The sequence below is a fragment of the Setaria viridis genome, unplaced genomic scaffold, assembly GCF_005286985.2.
Source record: "Setaria viridis unplaced genomic scaffold, Setaria_viridis_v4.0 scaffold_196, whole genome shotgun sequence".
Taxonomy (NCBI): Eukaryota; Viridiplantae; Streptophyta; class Magnoliopsida; order Poales; family Poaceae; genus Setaria; species Setaria viridis.
In genome coordinates, this window is record NW_027255876.1 from 1 (window position 1) to 25000 (window position 25000).

At 43.0% G+C, this 25000-nt stretch overlaps 2 protein-coding genes and 1 non-coding gene across 3 annotated transcripts in view; 2 read left to right on the forward strand and 1 right to left on the reverse strand.

Moving 5' to 3' along the window:
* Positions 1-1418: 1418 nt before the first annotated feature.
* On the reverse strand, positions 1419-1493 carry TRNAP-UGG (transfer RNA proline (anticodon UGG)). Its single transcript has one exon. It is a non-coding gene; the product is annotated as a tRNA-Pro (tRNA).
* A 2569-nt stretch (positions 1494-4062) lies between these two features.
* LOC140221545 (NADH-ubiquinone oxidoreductase chain 6) lies at positions 4063-7944 on the forward strand. The gene has a single exon (XM_072291317.1). It carries the CDS (start codon positions 4923-4925, stop codon positions 5832-5834), a length of 912 nt encoding a protein of 303 aa, XP_072147418.1. The 5' UTR covers positions 4063-4922; the 3' UTR covers positions 5835-7944.
* A 6040-nt stretch (positions 7945-13984) lies between these two features.
* Positions 13985-25000, forward strand: part of LOC140221544 (cytochrome b) — a 14252-nt gene continuing 3236 nt past the window's right edge. Inside the window, exon 1 of the mRNA XM_072291316.1 lies at positions 13985-25000. This exon is cut by the window's right edge and continues 3236 nt beyond it. Within this exon, the coding sequence (XP_072147417.1) occupies positions 13985-15151 (1167 nt within the window). The 3' untranslated portion in view covers positions 15152-25000.

Here is a 25000-nt window from a genome sequence, read left to right on the forward strand (position 1 = left end):
GGGAGAAATTAGCACTACTTGGTGAAATAGGTTCTTTTAGAATCAATTTAAAACCATCTGCTAGAGGTTGTAACAATCCGAACGATCCCACTACATCAGGACCCTTTCGACGTTGCACAAAAGCCATTACTTTACGTTCAGCTAGCACTAAAAAGGCTACTCCTAGTAGAAGTGGTAGAATTAAACAAAGTATTTCCGCTGGAACAGCTATGTACGTTTTAGATTTTCTATTCACTCATGATCGGGCCTGACCTGGTCGACCCGATCAAACTATTTCACTTATGATCTGGCCTGGTTGACCCAATCATGATATTGAAGGATGGGACCTTTTCTCGATAAACTCCGGATCCCGAGAAGTTTTGAAGATGGTGCTCCTGTTACGTTACTTCGAATGGAATCCTCACTTGACTAAGCATAAGCGAAAAACGTGGCTGAGAGTAAGCAATCCCCTTTCCTAGTGGTTGAGTCATGATCAGAAATATTGCGAAAGAAAGTGAAATGTCCTATCGTCGTCCCAATTTGGGTAATCCACGATGTCTTCATTTTATGTACCCATCTTTACTCGTTTTCGGTGTATCGATAGTTCGTTGTACTACACTTTGAACTAACCTAGAGGCCGTGCTTAGGCAAAAATCGATATCAGTGAAGTAATCCCGGAACTCTAGAAATCGTGAAGAATTTCTTCCATTTTGTTCAATATCGCGAATATAGTGGAAAAGGGGCCCCCTCTAGAACATTCCTTTGAATGGAATTGTTCATTAGGTTCGACTTGTTGTTCAAAAAAATCGAAAGCAGTCTCTCGTATGTTATTGTAAGGTGATTCATTCATAATATTTATTATGTGCGGTTTCAAGATGCTCAAAAAGTAGATTTTGTAATCGGCTTTTGAGCTCCATTATGTGTACTTCATCAATTTAGGAATTATGGACTTGGCGGTAGTGGTCAATACTAACTGCACCGTCTAAATGCTCCCTGACCAAGTTAGCGTACTCGCCAGGGTTGAGTTGAGGGGGGCAGCCCGTGCGCTAATTGGGCTTCGAGGTTGGCTATACGCGAAAAAGCTCGCTTTCTACTGAGGCCTGTTCTGTCCTAAACAGTTCCAGAATGTTATTTGTTTCATAGGAAGATTCCAAAAGCACATTGATGCCGAAAGAATCTTCGGAACCGGTGGAGAGGCTATTCTGATTGAAGGCTAGACAAATAACATGACTGAGGTATGTAAATCAAACCAGTGAAATAGCTTTATAATATTATATAGATATAGAATATAAAAAGCAAAAGCCTGATAATGGGTTTCAAAAGAAGAAAAGAAAAAAAAAGATTTTAGCTTTCTTTTTTTTTTGTGCGTGCTTTTCGCCTGCCTTCCCGACCACGGATAGGCTACGGGGCTTTGCACTTCGGCCCCCTTTAATACCACATCAAGGTGACAGGATTCGAACCTATGGCCCTCTGTACCCAAAACAGATGCGCTGACCAGACTGCGCTACACCTCGTCTCCCCCCCGGAACATATGGTATGGATCTACCCGATCGAAAAAGACTCGAACCGCAGTCGCCCACCCCGCGGCACAGGGAGGCGAGAACCACCGCTTTTAGGAAATAAGCCTACAATTTGATTCTCGTCTCGTTTCACTTGCATTTTCTTTCGTTCAGTCTCGCTCTCGTTCATGAGTGGAATCGAACCACTTACTCCGTTTGGATTTACAGTCCAAAGGGCCCAGGCCCAGCGAACGAAAGAGGATTTACAGTCCCACGCCCACTGCCCTGCAAGAACCATTTTCTTGCTTGATTTTTATACGATTTTTTGAGCAACTAGCGCGAAAGCCGTTGCGCTAACGCGCATTCTCCACCACACCATTTCTATACGCATTTTCAGAGGAGCAACATGAGACTTGATTTCCTCCATCTCTGAATACGAGTTCAGCTCCGGCACCTATTGATTTAGCTCCTTCTAACATGTCGAGTCGAGACTTGACATTGTTTCACGCTTTTCCATCGCTACTCTCTTTCCAGGATTTCTCGTTGATTTGATTCCTGCGCTGCGATCCATGGTTGAATAATAAACCCAGCGGCTTTCTCAATTCTAAATGCTAGTTCGCGTCACTCACATATGCCCAACCAACTGAGCTAACTTGCAGTTTTCCTGTCTTCGAGCAATGATGTGAGACATACCAGTTTCCCTTACTAGAGCCGAGCGGTTGCCAGGCCCGCGTCCTTCCCCAATTGGCAGGCACGATTGCAGTCCCATAAGGTCCTTGACCCCTACCTTTTCAGAGATTCATGGAATCATCACTATATTAAGTACGCATTTATCGCTTCCGTTAAAAACAAGGAAATGCAACGAAAAAATAGGACGATTACGGAACTTTTTCTGTTGATTTCCCCAACTTTTCCCGCATTTATTCGTTTACTTTTTCGTATCACTAATTCAGGAAAGTCCCTCTGTGGAGTGCCCGACTGATGTTCTCCGTTTTACGGATCCAAAAGTGGGTAACGCATTGCGATCTCTAGATTTTATGGCTGATGCTGATAATATGCCCGCTGCAGAAGCGAAACCTGTTGCCATCGTCATTTCAATCACAATTAAGTTGGTAGGCGCTTAATAACTCGTAGGGGGTCACCCCTTCTATAGACTACAGTGCTAGCTTCCGTCCCTCTAACTATTGACAATTGAATCTGTCTCGATTATTTGAAGAGAAAGATTGCTATTGTTGTTGTGTAAGGAAGTAGGATATCTCCAATCGATCTATCTTAGCTGGGATATTGAAATAAATGATTAGATAGGGCACCACCCTCAAAACAGAGATTGGAGGCGGAATCCGCCGCATTGAACTAAAATACCACTGGTCTACTACTTCACAATCCCTCCCTCTTCTAGTTAGCTTCTCTAGTACATCATCCATCTCTGCATCCGGGCTCGCCTTCACTCGGTCAAGGGGTTCCCCTTTACCTCCTTCCGGGTTGATGAAAGCAAAGAAATCAATGGAATTGACCTTTGCCGAGGAACTACTGCATATGAACAGCTAGGGATCGGAATACTACAACCGTACCGGCTATCCCGGGCAGGTGATAGGAACAGTCTAAGGGGCTAGGTTTGAATCGTTAGTACTAGTAGGAATCGCATCGCTATCCCTTCTCTGCTTTGCCGAGGGCCGTATGTATCGTACCGAAGTAGGTATTGAATTTCTCAAGGAAGCGGATAGGTTTTAGTTGCAAAAAGAAGGAGTCCTCCCGCCAAAGGCAAGACTTTCTCTCGAGAGTCAGAGCTTCGAGACGACTTTCGCAGATGTTCAATCTTGCGAGGCGTATGAGCAAGATTTTGAGTACTCTCCCGACCTGTTAGAGGCCACCCTAATAAGCAGAGATTGCCGGGAAAACGTTGCTCAACAAGAAGATCTCCGTAACCAACTCGAAAAAGGATACCCTGGCATAACAAGTGGTGATCTCTGTACTAGAATAGAAGCCCTGCTAATTGTGAAGAACCCACAGCCGGGAGCGTTAGCAACTGGATTTTCCCACACTCCGTTATACCCTCCCTTGGGGGATGGCTTGGTGCTAATGTAGGACTTTCGGAGACCTTCCGCTTGCTGTTTTGGTCCAGCCTGAGTTGCCATAACTTCTACTGTGATTTAGTTTGGAGCGGTCTTGCTCTTGTTGTTCCGTTGTTGCGCGTCCTATTCTGGTGCATTTCTCTCCTAACCTGTAGAGTGGCCTAATGGTTAATCCTTTCCAGCTGTACTCTTTAACCAGGACTACCCGGACCCGATGTTGGGCGGTCTTTCAGTGGTGCCTTTTCAAGGCAAGGCGGGTAACCAAATGTCGATCGTTCTACACTAGCTGTATAAGGGCGGGAAGACTGACGGAGTAGAAGGTTCGGTTCGCTATTTGCTACTGTCTAATCTAGTGCGCTTGCTTACTTTCTTGGAAGTCTACTCTAGTGCGCTGAGCTGCTTCTCCTTCCAATTCCGCTCGCCCCGGTCCTTGATCGAAGGTCTGGTATCCGCACCGACGCGACTACTAATTCAAAGGCATGCTCTACCTCGCACCTGACCAGCAAAATGACGTATAGTAACGTCATAGCTGTGACCCGAACCACAGTGCTCATCAAAGATGGTAGTGCCTTCTGCATTGCGCTAAATGATAAAGCCTATTTATTCCTATGTCTTTCTTGGTAAAAAACCACCTGCGATTTCAGATAAGTCTTTCTGCTTAGAGCAAGAAGCGGAACTAAGGTGACACCTAGAAAAATGAAGGAAGTCATTTCTTATTTTTTTCATAAGAATACCGACCTAGCTTCAATTGCTTCAGTTGGAGCTGCTGTCGGTATTGGGATCCTATTCGTTTTCGCACTCCACAGATGGAGTGTTCCTTCACTCGCCCAGGAACCCATTCCCCGTCGCGTCTGGGAATATGGCGAAGAGCTCGGCATTTTTCTTCCAAATGAGAATGTCGACTCCTCGAATGCCAATCGATATCTCGAGGAAATTGCGCATGTCCTCGAATTTCGATTTTTTGATCAACAAGCCATTGAATCACTTCCAGGGGGGGGGGCACTCCTGGGTGGAGCTTGCGAGGACTGTAATTTCAAGGACGATCAGTCCGGATTTGACCGATATCGACATTCTCGCCTACGCCTATTGCATATTAATGGAGAAGGGGCAATCCAATGAGATAATGACAGAAGCCCTGAAAATCCTGCTGCTATGGCTGCAAGGGTTATCCATTTCATAGGCGAGGGTGGGGGAGAAGCAAGCCGAACCTCTGATCGACCCGGACACGTCCAAAATTCTCGGCGTCGAGAGAAAGACGAGATTCAGTAAGTAATTCAGTGAGTGCTTTCTTTTATAAGAAGAGCGTCGGCTTGGACTTGGAAGAAGAAAATGAAATACGAACAACCGCGCTGGTCGTAATAGATCGACTTGAATGCGTCTTCTTGCTCCAGCATTCAAGTTCCATTTCAAGGAAGGACGACGTACCATGATACTTTCTGTTTTGTCGAGCCCTGCTTTGGTCTCTGGTTTGATGGTTGTACGTGCTAAAAATCCGGTACATTCCGTTTTGTTTCCCATCCTAGTCTTTTGCGACACTTCTGGTTTACTTATTTTGTTAGGTCTCGACTTCTCCGCTATGATCTTCCCAGTAGTTCATATAGGAGCTATTGCCGTTTCATTCCTATTCGTGGTTATGATGTTCAATATTCAAATAGCGGAGATTCACGAAGAAGTATTGCGCTATTTACCAGTGAGTGGTATTATTGGACTGATCTTTTGGTGGGAAATGTTCTTCATTTTAGATAATGAAACCATTCCATTACTACCAACCCACAGAAATACGACCTCTCTGAGATATACGGTTTATGCCGGAAAGGTACGAAGTTGGACTAATTTGGAAACATTGGGCAATTTACTTTATACCTACTATTCCGTCTGGTTTTTGGTTTCTAGTCTGATTTTATTAGTAGCTATGATTGGGGCTATAGTACTGACTATGCATAGGACTACAAAGGTGAAAAGACAGGATGTATTCCGACGAAATGCCTTGGATTCTAGGAGGACTATAATGAGGAGGACGACTATTCAGAACAGAAGGTGCTTCTCCTCCAAAGCGGAGGGATCGTCTTCCAATTCCAAAGATTCATTTAAAACCTTTATTTTCAAATCTGATTATAGGGATTTCCCTGGTTTGGTTGATAATATCGACGCACTTCTCGAAGTGCTCGAGCCTTGGGAAATCTTATTTTTTGTTCACACTTTCCCCAGAGACATTATTATCCTAAGCACCTTGTCACCGCTAGATATCAAAAATCTAATTGCGGTCGAGGCACCTCTAATGTAATCTTTGTCCAGAGGAAGGAGGACTTTCACAGAAAAACAAAAGCTGTATGCCAAAAAGAGCCAATGTGAATTTAGGTTCAAACTAATTGAGTACCTTGGACATGTAATCTCTGAGCAAGGAGTAGCCAAATAAAATAGCTTTGATGAAGAACTGGAAGACACCTAGAACAATCAGTGAGCTAAGGGGTTTCCTAGGTTTGACTAGGTATTATAGGAAATTAATCAGTAAAATTATGGGTTGATCAGCAAGCCTCTAACTTCACTACTTAAAATGGGTTTAAGGGAAGCTGATAAAGCTTTTGTAACTCTCAAAAACAGCAATGTGTAATGCTCCTGTACTGGCAATGCCTTATTTATCTAAACCCTTCTAGAAACTGATGCCTGTGAGGTTGGAATGGGTGCTGTACTTATGCAAGGAAGGAGACCCATAGCCTTCATATTTAATACTAAGAATAAGTACCTCTCCTCTCTACTTATGAAAAGTAATTTATAGCCTTGTTGACAGCAGTACAGAAGTGGATACTTTATTTGGTAGGGATGCCTTTTGTAATTAAAACAGACCCTGCCTCTCTCAAATACTTACTTGTACAAAGACTCCACCATTTACTGGTATGTTGAAAAGTTTAAATAAACTCTCCTTTTGATCTACCTTACTTACTGTTGATCTTATTGGGGCTTTAACCATGCCATCTGATAGTCCTTGGGTATTGAGTCGGATGGTTGGGAAAGAGTGAAGGCTTGAAATGTGGGAGCAAGATTGTCAAGAGAAGTTTCAAACCAAAAAAAAGGGATGTGAGGTGGAAGCACTTTTACCCTTCCGAAGGGCAATTGGGAGGTAAAGATCTGAAGGTTGAGGCTGATTGGTTCCTTGATACTGGGGCTTCTACTCACATTGTGGCAGATGTTAACAACCTCTCTGAAAATGTTCCTTATACAGGTACGGATCTTTTCAAGGTTGGGAATGATGCTCAGTTAGTTATTACGCACATTGGTACATCTATTCTTACCACCACAGCCATGCCTCTTACTCTCTCTAATGTCCTCTGTGTACCATAAATTACCAAAAATTTACTATCTTTCTCTATCCTCTCTGAATTCCGATCATTCACTTCAAGAAGCAGCTCTTCTATTAAATTAAATGAAATTAAATTAAGTAAATAAGGAAATCCCCTTTCGAAAATGAGGCAGCTGTTTCATTCGCACATCCAAACTTACCATCTCCACTACAACATCGCTATCAGTGGGTGCTTTAGAAAACATGATCGAGGAAAGAAAAGCGAAGCGCTGGCTGATTTGTACTCTTCAAAGGGATTCTTTGCTATCAAGCTAGAAAAGAGGAGTCAACATTCATAACACTTCTTCGGTCTCTAAGGTGAGTAGTAAGATTTGAATATATAGCTAACACATGCTTTTTTCCGATCATTCGGAAAGGTAATTGGAGCTTTTTGATTGACGATGGGAACCTTCTAAATAACATGCGTCATGTTAAACTGAGAACATGTCAAAGATTGTGCTTTTAAGCAATGTCTCTCTCCTTGATAACATCCACTATAACTATAACTATAGTAATAGTAAAAGTAAAGTAAGTAATAGTAAAAGTAAAGTAAGGCGCGCTGCTAAAGATAAGTCTAGTAGAAGAAATAGGCCGAGGACTAGGTTTCAGTATCAGAGATAGAAAGGTAAGTTAAAAACTCACTCTAGTAGTAATAAGTCAACTCCCTGATTCAAGATCGTACCAATCCGTAGGTTTCTTTAGTAAGGAAGTCAAGGAATAAGATCAATCAGAAGCAGCGAGATAAAGCACGGATATTGGAGTTGATGAGTATGAGTCAAAAGTAAGTAAGCTTACAGGCGGGCCATACCATATTTACGATTACTAGTTAAGGCTTTTCGCATTTCGCTTGGTTGAGTCTGATAACGCATTAGAAATTGTAAATTTGCAACTTATTATGGACCCAGCATTCTAGAGTCAAAGCTGTTTTGAGAGACAAGTAAAATAGAAAGCAAAACCAGCACAAGGCTTATCTCCTAAAGAAATAGATTTTGATCTGCAAATAAACAAACAGTTATCGCCATCGCCAAGCATTTCTTTGAATTCAAAGATAAAGCAAAGAAGAAACACACACCAGTACTGACTGCTACAGATCAGTGCCTTTTCCAAATGCCTAATTTACAACAGTATTACTTATAGCACCACTCAATCTAATCCATCACATGAGATAATTTATATGGTATGTACTAAGTACTAGTTGGCCTTAAAATTGAAAAAACACTTGTGGCAACACTGTAAATTATTGGGCCGGAATATCCTTGTTGTTCAAAATTGGGCATTTCAGTAGCGCACCAAAATCATCTTTTAATACATAGTACAAACCCTCCCAGTCACGACATTAGTTAATCAAACAGGACTATTGATAGGTTAGATTGAGTATTACAGATCACGTCGCTAAGAAATATTGCAATTTGACATGTGTGTCTATTTCGTTTCCCAGAAAAACCAATTAATGGGATAAAATACTTGTTCGGTGTAGAGCTATAACAGTGTGATTCTATAAGCTAAGCAGATGAGGCAACAAAGAACCTAACCGTCCTCTCTGATGGACTTCATCAGAAGATTCCTATGGTCTGATTTACCTTTCTTCTTTCCTTGCAACCTTGGATCGATATGGTTCATTCCTGGGCTATGCTCTTTCAACGGTTGACAGAAGAGGGGGACGGGCAAGGATGATCAGACTGCTTGGTTCGGTTCGTCAGAGGTATTAAAAAAACCTTCTTTTTGGTCTTTTCTTTCTTTTGTTTAGGATTGGCAAGAGGATGGCTGCCTCGGCTTCAAAGCTGTTAGAGAATGCGCTCTTATCACTACAGGGACGCGAGAAAAATTCCTCGAAGGTAGTATTGTATTAAAGGGATGGGGCATTACCGGTGTTAGCGACGAAGGGATTGTTTGCAAGAGAAGGTTGCCCTGTTAAGATACGAACAGGGGGCATGCCACGCATAATAGTAAAAAAAAGGGCAGAGAAGAGGATAGAGGGACAGAAGGAGCTGGAGGCCAACAAGGAATAGAAGAAGCTGTTCCACTCGTAGCTCTTCTTCTTTGTTTAAAGCTTCACTCACATTTCGGGAGCGGATGCAGCTCGAGCTAAAGATATGCCCCCAACTCTTGAACAGCTCTCACTTGCCTTGGCCGATAGCTTAGATGACCGACCGTTAGGCATGGTTACCAATGATTTAACGGTGGGCCTCTTGTTTGGTGAGCCAACCGGCTTCACCCGAGTCTGAAGGCCACAAAGAGGAGTCCCTGCTGGCGTTTGCACCACCTTTTGTGCCATTTGACCTGCGGGCAATGTCAGTCTTTTTCTTTGATAGAAAGAAGTAGTGCTTCAACCTGGTTTAGGACTTACCTCTTCAAAAGCTGGAGGAAGAGGCTTCAGTATCAGCTTACTACTTTATCTACTTGATGAAAGCAACAAAGAGACTTTGCTATACCATCATTTGCTTTGTTCATACTTTGACTGGTCCACTTAGGCAAGCCGGGTGAGGAATCTCCTCCGATCTCCATAGTGAAATCTTCGATTAACGAGTTGTCTTGGGCTTTGGGATGGCTTTTGGGCCTTCCTTTTCCTTTCCTTTCCTTTCCTTTCCTTATAGTAGATCATCTTTGTTTTCACTGAAGACCTACCTACTCTCTTGTCCTTTCCCACGTAGATCGAAAAGGTTGAATGTGCCGTAGCTCAAGAAAGAACGTGAGTCTTACTTACTTCGATTTCAATGCGGCATTCTTAAGGTCTCTTACAGAGAAGATTCTTGCCGGGCCCTTATCACTTCTGGTTCATCAAGATAGGCTGGATAGTGGCGCATCTCCATTTCTTCCATTCGCTGTCCAGAAAACTACTGCTTTCAAGCCTACGTGCGCAGGAGCGCACTTCCGTTTTCTACTTCTACGCCGGGTCGATGTTCAAAAAGAACCAAATATCATAGATTGTTCATGTCGTGAAAAAGAACTTGTCAACGTGATAGATAGACTTCGTCTTACAGAAAAGATAAGAAAAGCGAAGCGGGAAGGGTCCCAAAGAGCTTATTTTGGGCTCTGTTCCCGAGGCATACTCAGATAGATAGAGAGGTGTCAGGCTAGCTTTCAAACAATGTCAGCAGAAAACATCTATCTAAATTATCACACGTCCCCATTTTCTTGGTCTTTTTTCTTGCACCAGGCTTGCTTACCTAAGAAACAAGTAAAAAAATAGGATATGTTTTTAAACAGGCCTGCGTAAGGCACTTTCAAAAGCTTGATCCCACTCCCGGCTAAATAACCTTCTTTCTTTACTCTCGTTCACGTTTACGGTAGAGTCATTCTATCTCTATAAAGCAACTGCTTTACAACCTACTATGCCTAGAGCCTCATTTGAGTGTATGAAGCTGATTGGAAGGATGGGAGAGAACAATGAATGGTACTAGGCTTTCTACCAACGGTGAACCATAAATAGCAGAGATCGAGCCAGGTTAAACAGATCAAGGGAAATCGGAGCGAGAATTTCTTCTGGTGGGTGAAAGGGTCTATCTAAAACTTCAACCTCATAAACAAATCACAGTGTCAGGAAAAAGGCAGCACAAACTGAGCCGTACTATGTCCATTTGAAATTCTAGATAAGATTGGAACTTTGGCTTATAGATGGAAATAGCCTGTGGGATCGATGGTACATCCTGTTTTCCACGTGTCTCAATTAAAGAAGAAATAAGGCCAAAATGCGGTGATCACTCCAGAATTCCCTCTTACGGGACCAGAAGGCGAGTTTCAAGCCGAGCCAGTGCCATCATTAGAAAGTCCGGCCATTTTTGTTTAAGCCAGTTCAAGTTAGGGCAAGGAGGAAAGGAAGAGAGTAATGCAAGGATGTAAAGAATGAGGCGCTAGAACAGACTGGCCCGCAGGCTTCCAACCTGACACCGCTTCGCTACTTTTCGAAAGCAGATCGATGGAAGTTGCTTGTACGAGACTGCGCCTCCCGGCTCTCCAATGGAATTTTCGGTAAATGAAAGCAAAGCGAAGCTTTACGACCAAGGAGAGATAAGCATATTTTATGAATGATAGAAGGAGTGTTTCAAGAAGCCATTTGGTTTTTCCCTCATTCTCGCGCGAAACGATACCACCAAAATGAAAGCGCTGCGGTGATGAAACCAGCCGAGAAAAGGAACAACGACCATGTCCGGTTAAGCTGATATGTGCAGTCAAAAACAACGACATCCCCGAAGCAAGCATAATCGATTCTGGACTGAGCATCTGCCCGGAAAAGACTGGTTAGACACCCTTTGTCTCCTTTGCTTTTTGAATCTGGTTGGAGATGCTTTGTCTGTGATTTTGGATAGATATTCGTCCTGGACTTGACTTATGGTTTTTTCTGCGCTTCCCACTTTCTTCACATCTGGTTTGACATTCAAAGTTGCACCACCTTGAAATGACCAGACTAGCAATGAAGTGGTAAAGCCAAACTACTTTCTTTTTGATATAGGATATTGGAAAGAAGTGCATAGGTAGGCCTCAGCGTGCTCATTGAGTAGGTTGAGGAAGTTTGTCATTGTGAGACGGTAAAAGGCCTTCCCTCATCTCCTGGATCAGTCTACCAGTGCTAATCCCTTTCCCCAACGTCTTTAAAGGAATCCAAACTTAATGTGTTTTGTAATGGTGATTTCAGTGTAGGCTTCCATTGCTCTTCTATTTCAATGGATTTTCTTGAGGCACTCCCCAAGTCTTATGGTTATAGCTCCATACTTGTGGTCGTGGACCGTTTAACTGGCTCATTTCATTCCTCTATCTCACCCTTTTAGCTGTATACCCTATCTTGTATCCAGTAGTAAGTCTACTCTTCTTACCCCCTCTCCTCTACCTTTTGTGGCCCATCTATTAGCTTTTTTACCATCTTTGAGTCATAGCGAGACGGCTCTATCTCTTTTCACAAGTACAGCTGTAAGTACAGTTGCGGGCGTTAACGATCAGCAGTACTGAGCTACGGAAAGTCTATCGAAAGGACCTAATCAAAGGCTACTACAGCTATAACTGACCCGCCTATGGAATCTATTGGCTCGGCTGAACCGACATGAAATGAAAGAGAGGAAGGCGGAAGCTATTGGCAAATAGAGGGGGTATGTTCTCCGTGTCTTTTAGCCCTCACTAGATGACAACTTGCTTACTTTTTCACTTCTTCTTAAGCTTGGCAGACTAGTTCCTGACTGACTTGATAGTGCGATGAGCTTACTTGCTCTAGTTCTGTCTTTCCTCGCTGGGATGACACTTTCCTTATGATTTTATACCAGACTGAAGTAGAGAATGAAGTAGGAGTGATATCATACCATCGTCTCGTATTGTACAACAACCGTTCGTGCCCATAATTTCCACTAACTGAATGCATCGTAGGCGTGTGGAATTCAAATCCCTTCGGACCTTGCTCGACACAGTCCTTAGTATGATGCCGATCTCTTAGGATGGACCGCTTTCTTAACGAGAAAGAGAGCTTAGCCTTACCCCTTAACAATTGTCTTTATTGGTTGACTGACCCCTTACCACACAATAATCAAACTTCTGTGATTACCGCGACACCTATGTAGGCATGCATGCTTAGAGAAGTGGCTTTCTAAGAAACTGAAACTCTGACCTCGAAACTGCCAATTGAGGAAGGGTTGTTCCGGCTTTCGAGCCAACAAGTGTCGGTTCGAATCAAGCTTTTGCAATGAAGTTCTCTCCCTGATTCTGCCTGCCTAGTAGGGTCTCATAACTCGAGATCTGTTGGCTAGATTCTTTTCGGGCTCTTCTCGATCTTCCTTATCAAAGAAAGAGTAAAGAAAAAAGGCACCTAATCTTTACCGTCTCCACTGAGATTTCAGACCTGAAAGGAGTAGATTCTTGTAGAAATTGCGTATAGAAAGAGATTCGTCTTGTAAGAGCAGGTTGAAGCGCTTAGGCTACTTCAGCTATATGCTTAACACATGCAAATCTAACGAAGTGCTCCTGGACGACTCTTTCTTTGAGATTCCGTAAGTAACCTAGTGCATGTGCCTTTGAAGAAAATGTGCAGTGAGGGATCTTTATTGGTAGCCAGTCTTTCACTTCCGCCTCTCCACTCCCATGCCTTTCTTGGTCGGACCAACCCAACCGGCGATTTCCGACAAGTCTTTCTGCTTAGAGCAAGAAGCAGAACCCAAATCAAACTTTCTTTATTTTCATTTATGGAAAACCAATTCATTTTATTAAGTGTAGGCGCCGGAATCATGGTTTCGGTTGCCATTTTTGTAGCTTTTAAAGCTGGGCGAATTTCCGGGCAAATGGAAAACCATGCATTGGACTTGGAAAGACTGAAACAGAAAATCGAATCTTTACTATGGAAACTTTTGGAGGAAATTCCAGGTAATGCCCAATTACCGGAGGTTAATCATTTCATTGAGACAACCATTTTTCCTGGGGAATCCATGGAGCAGCAGATTCTGGCATTAAATGCCTTCTATCAGTCTCTTCTAAACCACGGCATCTATTCCTCATACTTTTTGGAGTTTTTGAATTATTTGAATTAGCAGTTGCCACACTGTAGGCAACTAGCATTTTGTTTTGTCATTTTGTTTTGTCATGGAAGAGTTCTAGTTTTTCGTTGGTAGAACCCACGCCAATATCATATTGACTCTCTCTCGTCCAATAAGAGGAGAGTTACTTTATTCAAATTCTCTCCTTTCCAAAGCTCCACAAGGCAGGCAAAAAGAGTAATAGGACAACAAGCAATCTTGCTTTCATTTATTTTGAGTTCTTTCTTTGTTTAGATGGAAATCGGCGTTCTTTTGAAAAGGGCTAGGTAGTTTGCACGCAGGCAAAACTTCTTCATGAAAGGTCAAAAATATACTTTTATTTCATCAACTTTGAATAATGACTAGTCGTTCGTTTGAAGCCTTAAGAAACCAGCAGAGAAAGCGGCAGTTTTTTTTCCGAATGACCTGATTTCGAGAATCAACTAACCTCCGTAGCCCAGGTGATTCGCTGCCTCCCTCTCGCCAAACCAAAATGGGATGAATCTTCTCATGCAGCTTTTTTCTTATTCAGGGCGCTGCGAAGCCAATTTCCATCAAGGCAAGGGGGTAAATAAGGGGGAAGAGGAGTTGTCACGATAGAAAAGAGAAATGACTATAAGGAACCAACGATTCTCTCTTCTTAAACAACCTATATACTCCACACTTAACCAGCATTTAATAGATTATCCAACCCCGAGCAATCTTAGTTATTGGTGGGGGTTCGGTTCGTTAGCTGGTATTTGTTTAGTCATTCAGATAGTGACTGGCGTTTTTTTAGCTATGCATCACACACCTCATGTGGATCTAGCTTTCAACAGCGTAGAACACATTATGAGAGATGTTGAAGGGGGCTGGTTGCTCCGTTATATGCATGCTAATGGGGCAAGTATGTTTCTCATTGTGGTTCACCTTCATATTTTTCGTGGTCTATATTATGCGAGTTATAGCAGTCCTAGGGAATTTGTTTGGTGTCTCGGAGTTGTCATATTCCTATTAATGATTGTGACAGCTTTTATAGGATACGTACCACCTTGGGGTCAGATGAGCTTTTGGGGAGCAACAGTAATTACAAGCTTAGCTAGCGCCATACCAGTAGTAGGAGATACCATAGTGACTTGGCTTTGGGGTGGTTTCTCCGTGGACAATGCCACCTTAAATCGTTTTTTTAGTCTCCATCATTTACTCCCCCTTATTTTAGCAGGCGCCAGTCTTCTTCATCTGGCTGCATTGCATCAATATGGATCAAATAATCCATTGGGTGTACATTCTGAGATGGATAAAATTGCTTCTTACCCTTATTTTTATGTAAAGGATCTTGTAGGTCGGGTAGCTTCTGCTATCTTTTTTTCCATTTGGATTTTTTTTGCTCCAAATGTTTTGGGGCATCCCGACAATTATATACCTGCTAATCCGATGCCCACCCCGCCTCATATTGTGCCGGAATGGTATTTCCTACCGATCCATGCCATTCTTCGCAGTATACCTGACAAAGCGGGAGGTGTAGCCGCAATAGCACCAGTTTTTATATCTCTCTTGGCTTTACCTTTTTTTAAAGAAATGTATGTGCGTAGTTCAAGTTTTCGACCGATTCACCAAGGAATATTTTGGTTGCTTTTGGCGGATTGCTTACTACTAGGTTGGATCGGATGTCAACCTGTGGAGGCACCATTTGTTACTATTGGACAAATTTCTTCTTTCTTTTTCTTCTTGTTCTTTGCCATAACGCCCATTCCGGGACGAGTTGGAAGAGGAATTCCAAAATATTACACGGAATAGACTCATCGCACCGGATCAGTCTCTTAGACGGATGAGACTGATCACACCTGATCAGTGATCAATTCTGGCACAATGAATTTACGAGTTATTTTACACAATGAATTTACAAGCAGATGAGTTTGCAACGGTAGACCTATCTCCTGAAAAGAGTTCAGTAAACAAGGGAACGAAGCGACCGATAACGTCCCCTCGGGGAGGAGAAGGGATTGACTTCGGCTCCTATTATCTTTGTTTACCAATCTTCCAATTGGTGAATTGGTTAATAGGAAGTGCGCGCTAGCACGCTTCATATTTCTAGTAACAAGGGCCGTTGCTTGTTTGGTCGTTAGATCAGAGGGCGCTCATCCCTTGCTCGGTCCCTGAAAATGAGATAACATAGGCTTTTGATATTTGCTCTGTCAACAAGCCCTGGTTCAATCCCTGCTTCTTCCAGGCCTTATCCCGAAACGAAAGAGGTCAACAATTCTGTTGTGTAAAGCCTTTTGTTCACTGGTCTTCACTTCAAGCAATTCCTTTAGTCCAAGTCTGCTGCAATTGGTAATAGGGGATAAGCAATTGGTGGTCGTAGGCTCACTCACCTCTAGCTCTTTTTCTTTGCGATGACCCCGTCCTTGTATCCGTCCTCTAGCATCTATCTTCTCCTGTATGTAGCAGCAGTGGTATTCGACTTTGAAGTACCAGGAAAGGCAGATAAGTTTAGCCTCAATAGAAATATCTTTATAGCCTGAAGTTGGCTTACTTAATTCCTTTGAGCTTCCCCTTAGTTAGTTTTCCGGTAAGCTAATACGGGCGCAGGTCTAGTTAACGTTCAAGCAGAATCCCCATCAGACTCTCGTTTGTTGGTTGGGATGGGATCTTAGGAGAGAAAGGAAAGCCCTGAAACAAAGTGAGCCTACGGGAGGGTGTCAAAATGCCTCAAAGCCTGTGAAGCAAGTTCTAAAGAAAGTTTGAAAGCTCACTGCGGAAAGGGTTTTGACCAGCTAGTCAGATTGCCCCATTACGGGTGTGTTACGCCAGAAAGTTCCTCAATCCTGTGCCTGTTCCCGAGCGAGTCAGTCCCATTTCGATGACGAACGACACGATCCTCCATAGAGCTTCCCATTTGACATTTCTCCATCGCGAGAGATTCTCTCCAGCCACAGGTTCCCCAGTGGTACGTCCGGGGTCGGTTCAATCAGTGCGCTATCAGTCCAGTACCATTAGCTCTCCAAGGGTAGCAATCCATTCTTTCCGGGCAAGCCAGTTCAGTTCCTTTCTGGTAACAAGAGATCCCATATCAGATTAAGTAAAGGGATTACCTAGCTAGCGCATATCGAAGAGTTGGAGACTTCCTGCCACTATAGAAAAAAGCCGTTGATGGATCAATTTCTGTAGGTGGGTCTCAACCCGGATCGAGACATTCGGATTTGCCGATGAAGAGTACTGCCTTGGAGGGGTAGGGGTTGTAGGGGAAGAACCAACCTTTTCGGGTTACGGGAAGTCCTATCGAGCGACTGGATTAAAGCAAGAAGAAAAAAGTAAAAACAACAACCTACCGACCCAGCGCAGTGCCTATGAAGAATAGTGAATGTAGACCGGATAGGAATAGGACTCTTTAGGCGGAGTGGCTTTCTTGGAGGCCTGTCTTCTTCGAAACTCGAAATTCGTTTTTTCAAAAGAAACAGGGCTATAGCCTTTTTAATTAAGGCCAATTGACATTGACTTTTGATAGTTCCAGTTGCTTACGAAGATCCAAGTCCAGCTACTTACGAAGAAGGGCAGACAGACTACGCCACTCCCATCCCTGCGGACAGACTAACTAAGCGTGGTAGTCGAGTGAACGGGCTATCAAAAAGCTCTCGTTTTGTTGCGAGCTCCTTTCTCGAGGCAAGATAGTATACCTAAAAAAGAATGGATTCGAAAACAAACCATTCATGAAACTCATGCAGGAGCATGCGGTGGTCACATTAATGGACATGCGCTAGCTAAGAGAACTTCTTAAGTTAGGGTACTCTTGGCTGGCTTACTATGGGGAAGGGGAGAAGGCAAGCCGCGTATGGATTGATCCCTAATTCAGTTCTTTTTTCGTGGTTTTCTTTCCATCTCACAACTTCCATTTCTTGAGCCGACCTTGCCCGCTGGAGGTATGATTCCGATCTTTGAATCGAATTGGATTTTTTGTCTGAAAGTGAGGGCGATGAGTGGGGAAGGAAGCTGACGATTTTCTTAGTGTGCGAGTTGTCTATTTCAAGAATAGATTGGATCTATCCGGCTGCACTTTAGAATATTTTTTAGTATTTTTTTGGATAAATAAGAAAAGGTGCACGATCTCGACGAATTACTTCTGAATAACTTCAGAAATCATAAGACACAGAGGTGGGATTAAGGCGTCATGCGGAACTCCAACAACATAGACCAGATGACTTATTGAAAATAGGTTGAGGAGCCTGATCCTGGAGCTGAGCAAGCATGGGCGCGATCCACATCGAGTGGAACTACTATAACTATAGCTAGTGGAAGTACCATCCATTCCTTAGAACCACTTAATCGGATTTTGAAACAGGCACTAGCTCCCGCTAAAGAGACAAGAAAAAAGGGTGGTATATAGAAGCTCCAGGTTAGCGATCATCAACGACTGGGCAATCTTATTCAAATTCTAATAGCGGAATGGCACTGTAAGTTTCATGATCTTTTGATCAAAAGAAATGATGAATCCAGACGATCTACGATCAAGGTACGAGGAATTCTGCTCGATCTTCTCCTGGTTCAGAATTGGCGTAATGTCGGCCTAAAGCCTCGTTTTCTATTTCATTAAAGCTAAAGAGACTCCCATGGGCATGGGAGGAGAGTCATTCCTAGCAAGAGGTGGGTCGGCGTAAAGAAGAAATGCAAGGGTTGGGCACCGCCAAGATCCGAAAAATGGATATGTGGAAGAGAGTTGAGCCTCAAGAATTTCGTATAGAAATCGTTTTTTTTGTTCTGTGCCTGGTATTGATCGAGAAAGCGGATACAGATATCCAAGAAAAATAGTAGACTATGCAAGGAAAAAGCCAGTAAATTGAAGAAAATGTATGGTTTTGGCCCTACGGAGATAAAAAAGTGCAGAACTGGGATGCCAAAAAGAGCCGATTTACAAGCAAAATGAAAAAAGTACCAAATTGCCCCATGCTGGCTATCAAGTTTTCAAAAATGGAGCAGATTTTGGAGCCATTTACGAGGGAGAAGCGATTTTCTTTACTTTTGCACATGGTTGGGACAAATGTTTTTCAAAAATGACCCTTGAAAATGCCACTTTCCCTAAGGAATGCAAAATAGTAACTTTTCCTACTAGGTCGGATAGAATGGTGTTTTTCTATACTAAAATGAGTCAAATTCCGATAAAAAAGCGAAAAAAGTTCTTCTCACCTAGTGCACCTTGGTACTTTCCTCTTCCGCCCTTAGAAACCGGGGTAAGTAATCTCATATGTTTGAACTGAGAGAGCTTCATTTTCCAATAGTGCCAGGACCTGTGTTCCATATCCATTATCTTTTCCTTGTCCTTCTTGTCGAATAGAAAGCAAATGGATGCGATAAAGCGTATGTCCTATATTTCTGCCTTTCATTCATCTTACCATACTTCTTATTTCCTCTGACTGTAACCTGAACCAGCCAGAGTTCAAATTCCGATCGGAAAAGTGAAACGTATCTTCCTTAGTGAAGTAGAGCGTTTCAAAAATTCCGTGCATCGCCGGCTCTCACCAGTCCCGATGCAGGTAGAGTAGGACATGTGCGTTACCAAGCATGGCTTAAAAGGCTTTTCTTGGTGCGTTCACTACTCGAAACGGGTCCTTCCGAATATCCCTAACTAGCTTTCCAAGCCAGACGCGTTATTTCCAAGTTTCCTTGGGTAAGTGAAGAGATGAAGTCCTCTTCTTCACAGTGAAAGTAGCTCAAGCGGAAAGCAAGCAACTACACAGGATCACCAAAACGTTGTTTTTGTGCCTATGTTCACACTTCGTTCCTGCTCAACTGTGCTTTTTAGTTAAAACAAGCTAATTCGTTTGTTCTAGTCCGGTAAAACCTACTATTTGTGAGATTTCTTACTCTGATTTCATTTGTTTCACTCACTTTTTCTATCTTTTTCTGCATTCTTTCCTTACACTCTTTCTCTGTAGGTTAAGCCTATTTCCCTCGATTTCTCTATTGCAATAGCTCTGTTGCCAAAGAATAGCTAAGTTGCCAAAGAAGGTCAATCCCGTTCTGCCAAGCGATAAGCTGTGCCATTCTTTCCTTCTACAGAGTAAGGAGTTTTCAAGCAAGAGTTCTCCCAAATACAGTAGTGGATAACAGCAATAAGTAGTTGATAGCAAAAAACAGTTCAAGGCAGAAGTCTCTTGAGAATGCAAAAGGCCTGCAAACCTAGTTCACACGAGTGGATTCTTTCACAGCGTGCCTTTATTTACGCTAAAAGCAGTCTCATCAGCAGTGAAAGTTCCTAGCCGAATAAAAAGTTTCTGAAGTCAAACCTAGCGGCCTTGCAATGATAAGTAGTCCAGTCTAAGAAGAAGTGTTGTGATAATAAAAAATACTAGCCGAAAAAGCGGTTCCATTCGAATACTCTGCTGCGAGAAAGAGGTAGATCTTATTAATCGACAATCTGAAAGTCTTTGTCATAAAGGGACATAAAGAAATAAAACAATAACAGGTCTTTGCAATACATCAGTATTCTTCTACAACAAGAAGAAGAGGCAATACATAAGTATTATTCATAAAGGCAATATCTCTACACACCACACCTGAAAAGAAAATACTGAACAATACAATACTTATGCTCACTACACTCTTGATCAGGAGAGTACCAGCTCCTCATAAGTGAGACAACAGAACAGAAGTAGAAGCTACCGGATTCACGCCCGCTAAGAAAACCTCTTCTTCTTTAGATCCTGAAAAAACGAAAATAAGTAAGAAGGAGCAGTAGTAGTAGGAAGACTTAAGTGACTTCGTTCATTTACGTTGAGATAGACGAGTAACTACTTTTTTCTATCTACGGTCACCGCGGAGGGCAGCCTTCACGATGAGCGATTGCTGTTCGCTCAGCAGCGCCCTCTTCCGCATTTCAAGAATGCGGATTTTGTTCCGAACATCAAGTATATGATTTTCTATCCAAACTACTGGATTGTGTTTCCAAACTACTGGATCGACGAAAGAGAGAAACATAGGCTCCCGGATGAGATCCAGGCTTTGCTCTAGTTCGAGCTTCTCGTTTTCTATATTTAGAATTTCTTGAGGAATGATTGCAAGTCTTGCAGCGATACCCATGGCTTTGACTCTTTCTTTCTTGTCCCGCAAAATAGAGAGTGCGCCGAAGCTTCTATTTATAGGCGAGCCTATTCTTTAGCAGAATAATTTCTTATTATAAGTCCTTTTTTTAATAGACTGTAACATAGATAATTTGCCCAGAATTCATGTCCTCCATTAGTGCGAAAAAGAATGAATCCCTTGAGTCCGGCCCCCCCGGGTATCGACACGCGGCTTAATCCCGATCACATCCTGAGGCAATAATAGAGCGAATAATTAAAAGAGTACTCCACCACGAGCAGCGAAAGCACGCTCAGCCAATCCTCACTCGACGGCTCCGTCCTTGCTTAGGAAAAAGCCGAACCACTCGCAGATGGATCTTTTTTTTTCGACCTTTACAGCTCACTCTGTCAGTCCACTAACACCACACATATTCACGTCATGAAAGAATAGATTCCAGATAAAAAGTATACTAGCACATATTCACGTCATGAAAGATTAGATTCCAGATTTAGGGTATAAAGTATACTATCACAGATTCATCCTTGAGTGCGTGAAGATAGGGCAAGGTAATGCGGAGAATGCCACGACTCTTATATGTTTCAAATCGGGATGGCATGTGTCATTTCTTATAAGGGTCAGGGGCGTAGCGAGAGAGAGAGATAGCTAACCTAGCCATTGGCGGAGAGAGGGAGGCAACTGAAGCTTTTAGAGTCGGGTTTAGGTCTTCTTTTTGCTTGCCAGAATCCATCAACAGGGGTTTCATAGGGAGGTATTTATTCCATAAAGTTATCAAGTTATAGTGGAATTACCAACCGGACTGGCTTTCTCCAAGAGAGGGTTTTGTCTTTTCCGCTTCCTCGCGCAAAGAAAAAAAATAGAATCTCTTCTACGGCTCCACCCACGAATCTAGGTACTGAGAGACCTCACAGCTAACCTCATTCCTCGCTTCATAAGCACATTGTTTAATTACCCTTGATTGTGTTTTTAGACCTCTGGCATCCAGATCAACGAAAATGCTCATCTTGTGGCTCTATTCTCCTGTTCTCCGTTTGAATACTACCCTACCGGGTAAGGTGGCTCGGTAAAGAAAGAACCGACGGGAGAGAAGATGGCCTAGCTCGCGGGGAGAACTACGGAAACAAGAAAAGGTGGCCGGGCTTAGAATGAGGGGAAGGGCTGTCTTCTTTCTCTTGGTTTCAATTCTCCTATTGGTATTGCCGAGTCTTCTACTTCAACGTACGGATTCAAGCCCAGTAGGTCCACTCCGACTTAAAAAGAACCTTGCTTCAAATGTCCATTGGGAGTTCTAACAGATGGTAGCTTCTATAGCGGATGTCGCCGCTGGTCTTTCTATACTAGAATCTGTAGTCTAGTCTCAACTCAAAGCTTCGCTTCTGACAGGTTTTCATTTTCTTTTTTTACTATTGATTATAGACCGGGCAGAAACTGTCAAATGCGATTCTTTTTAAGATGATTTTCCGGTTGATCCGATCTATTTTCCCGGCTTCTCACCTTACCTTACTACTCTACTGGATTGGAATAAAAGAAAGATCTTTCTCTTGAACTATAAACTAGAGGCTGACAGTTTTCCTTTCTCTCCAAGAATTTCAATAGGAGAAGATGCTGGTCTAGCTTTTACTTCGGCGCCTACTTCCTTACTTCTCCTTGCTACTCCTTGAGTACTCTGACTCGGCGGCAGACTTTCCTATTACGTTACGTCATCTGGTTTTCTATGACAATGGGAAGTGGACTCAGGGGCTGGCTCTACGACTAACCTCCTAACCAATCTGTCACATCATAGAAGGATGCCTAGCTGAGACAACGCTTGTGCCAAGTAAGAACAACTCACTCACCGAGCTTTCCATCAATCTTGCGTGGCAGCAATAAGCGGAGCGACGAGAAGCCTTCTTCTTCTACTGAATTTCATTTCTTTTTTCATAAAAAAATTCGTAATTCGAACGAAGTCTGTGTGACCGGCTGAGTTGGATTCCTCTCGTCGAACTGGGACATTTCCCGAGATTAGAACTCCCCAGTCCTTAGATTCGGGAATAAGGAAATTCGATGATACACGACGATAGAAAAAAAAAATGACTACTCAACAAATTAATGAAAAATAGATTATAGAATCTTGAAATGCGGATTTGAAGTCCAATTAGTCTATTTCGTTTCGAGAAAAAAGCGCTGTCCTCTTTCGCTAGAAACACTACAACAATAGAAGCACCCTTCTAGAGATAAGAATAGCAAATGTTTTGAGGCACTGATGGAAGCATGCCAAGGTGAAGTTGACGATCTCTTTAGCGTTTATCCTTCTCTTCATCTTGCCCTATGTGCTCATGCTGTGAGTGCCGCAGGATGATTTAGTTCAGATCGAGTGCTTGACCCCTTGAGGTGAGGAGGGCATATTCTTCAGCATCTCTCTTGTCGGATCGTATCCCCGTGACCACGTCGTCAAAGAGACAGTCTTTCTTTGGTTTGGCCCACCGATTTACCGTCGTTGGTGACACTCTTCTGAGCCCCTAGATTCGCCGAAGGATGAGATCTTGCCTATGCTGTAGTGTAGGATGAACAGGAAAGTTCTCCTCCATTGAGACCCCACCGCCGTGGAAAACTACTACTTTTTATTATTGAAAAAAAAGAGCTTTGTTATCTTACTTGCTGGCTAGTAAACGCTACCCCTATACCCTTGAAAACTTGTTTACTTTTGAGGGACGGAGTTTACTTAAATTCAAGAGGGACTTAAAGGATTTCTAACTTCACTGTCCTGCTTACTCATTGGATGAATTGACAGAGTCTCTTGCCCTTTACCTTGGATATACACAAGATTGCTCATTCGCTGTAACCACTAGTTCTAGAACTGAATAGGAAAAGCTATATGGCACTCAAACAGAATGGATAGCAACTGAAACTCCAAGAGGTAGTATACTAATAGACTTTTTTTCCTAAAAACCGGCTTTCCTAAGATGCCTATTGGTCTAAGCTTTATATCTATCCTATCGCTCTCTTGCTTAAATTAACTTCCTTCCTTAACTCAGATCTAAATGGCTTCCTTTGGATCGACATTAACTTAGGCGTAGAAAGAGGTCAAAGCACGGGCATGGAAAAGGGATTATATGGCGTGCTGGGCTGGATGAAAGAAGCAACTACGCCTACAATGAGAATAGCAGGACTCCCACTAGCTGACAGAGAACTCCCAGCCAAAATGAAACTGGACTTCCAGCAATAGCAGCAATGTCACTAGAACCTTTCATACTGGAGAATAACTAGAAGTTTATGGGGAATACAACCCTTAAGGTTTGGCTGTCAGACTTTTCTGCGTAATTTGAATTATTCATTTCATTGCTCGAAGCTGGCTCGTATTTCAGGTTTTCCTAGCGTATGTAATGTCTGGCCGCCCCTTCCTTGTTCAGGAATTCCTGGCCATGGGCGGTATTCACTTTATATCGCGTTCACAAGCTTCTTCTGGCGTACGTAATGTGAGGTCTTTCCTTCGCTCCGCTACTAGTTCTCCTGGGCCAAGATTGATTTGGGGCATCATGTTCAATTGTGAGTTGGACAGTTCGTTCCGGATCTGCATAGTCAGAAAATCTCGTTCCAACCGGTCATGAAAGTTAGTGGAAGTGTATGACTGCTTTCTTTGTTAGGTGATTGATAGACTTTCGTTTTCCATAACTCTCGAGCTCATTCATCGTAGAAAGCGTGCATTGTGCTCTTCCTATCGTCGTATAAAGGTGTCTGTTTTTCAGTTGGTTGGAAGGAAGCTCGAAATTCTTGGTTCGGTTAACCTCGATATATTGATTTTCCGGGACACTCTCCATTACTGCCTAAGGTGCTGGAAAGAGGTAGAAAGTAGGCCTAGGGTGGGCCTAGCGGATTTTCTCATCCTCTGCTCGTAGCGTAGGGATCAGGGGCACCGACCAGAAGCTAGACAGAAGAATGACCTTATTTTCCTTTACTCTCCATTCCATTTGTCCTTCAACCGGATTAATGGTCAACGACATTTACAGCCTTTCCTTCACACAAGGTTTTTAATCCATCTCCCCTGCTTAGGACAGTAAGGGGAAGTAGCGATATTCCGATTCCTTCGTGGGGAATCAACGAAGGCAGCCGGTCCAGCTGCTTTAGTACTTAAGTTAACGCCCCAGCCCTTATCCCGCGATGAGAAGGTAGATGCGGTAAGCCAACTCCTATCCTTCTTGCGGAAAGGGCATTCAATGCCATCTGAATTCCCTTCCTTGCTTCGAGGAGCAGGTCGAATAGTCAAAGAAGGGGATGGCTAATTCCAGGAATAGAGTAGCATTCTCAGGCACTACCCTCAGTTGCAGCCTCAGTCCATATAAAACAGTCAATCTACCAGCTGCAGAGGCTGCAGATACATGTCCACCACCTGTTTATCTACTACCATAAGCGGGAGCAGTTGCTGGTAAAGAGTGTAGTGAGGGCTTTCATTTGCGCGTTAAGGGCAGTTTCTGTTATAGCACTAGAAATCAGTGCCGTTAGTCCCTTCTCGAACAGCAGTTTTAGCAATTGAATCAGCTGTTTCCTAATAGACTAGGCTGTTAGCAGGATTTGCTGGCGAGACAGATGAGGAGG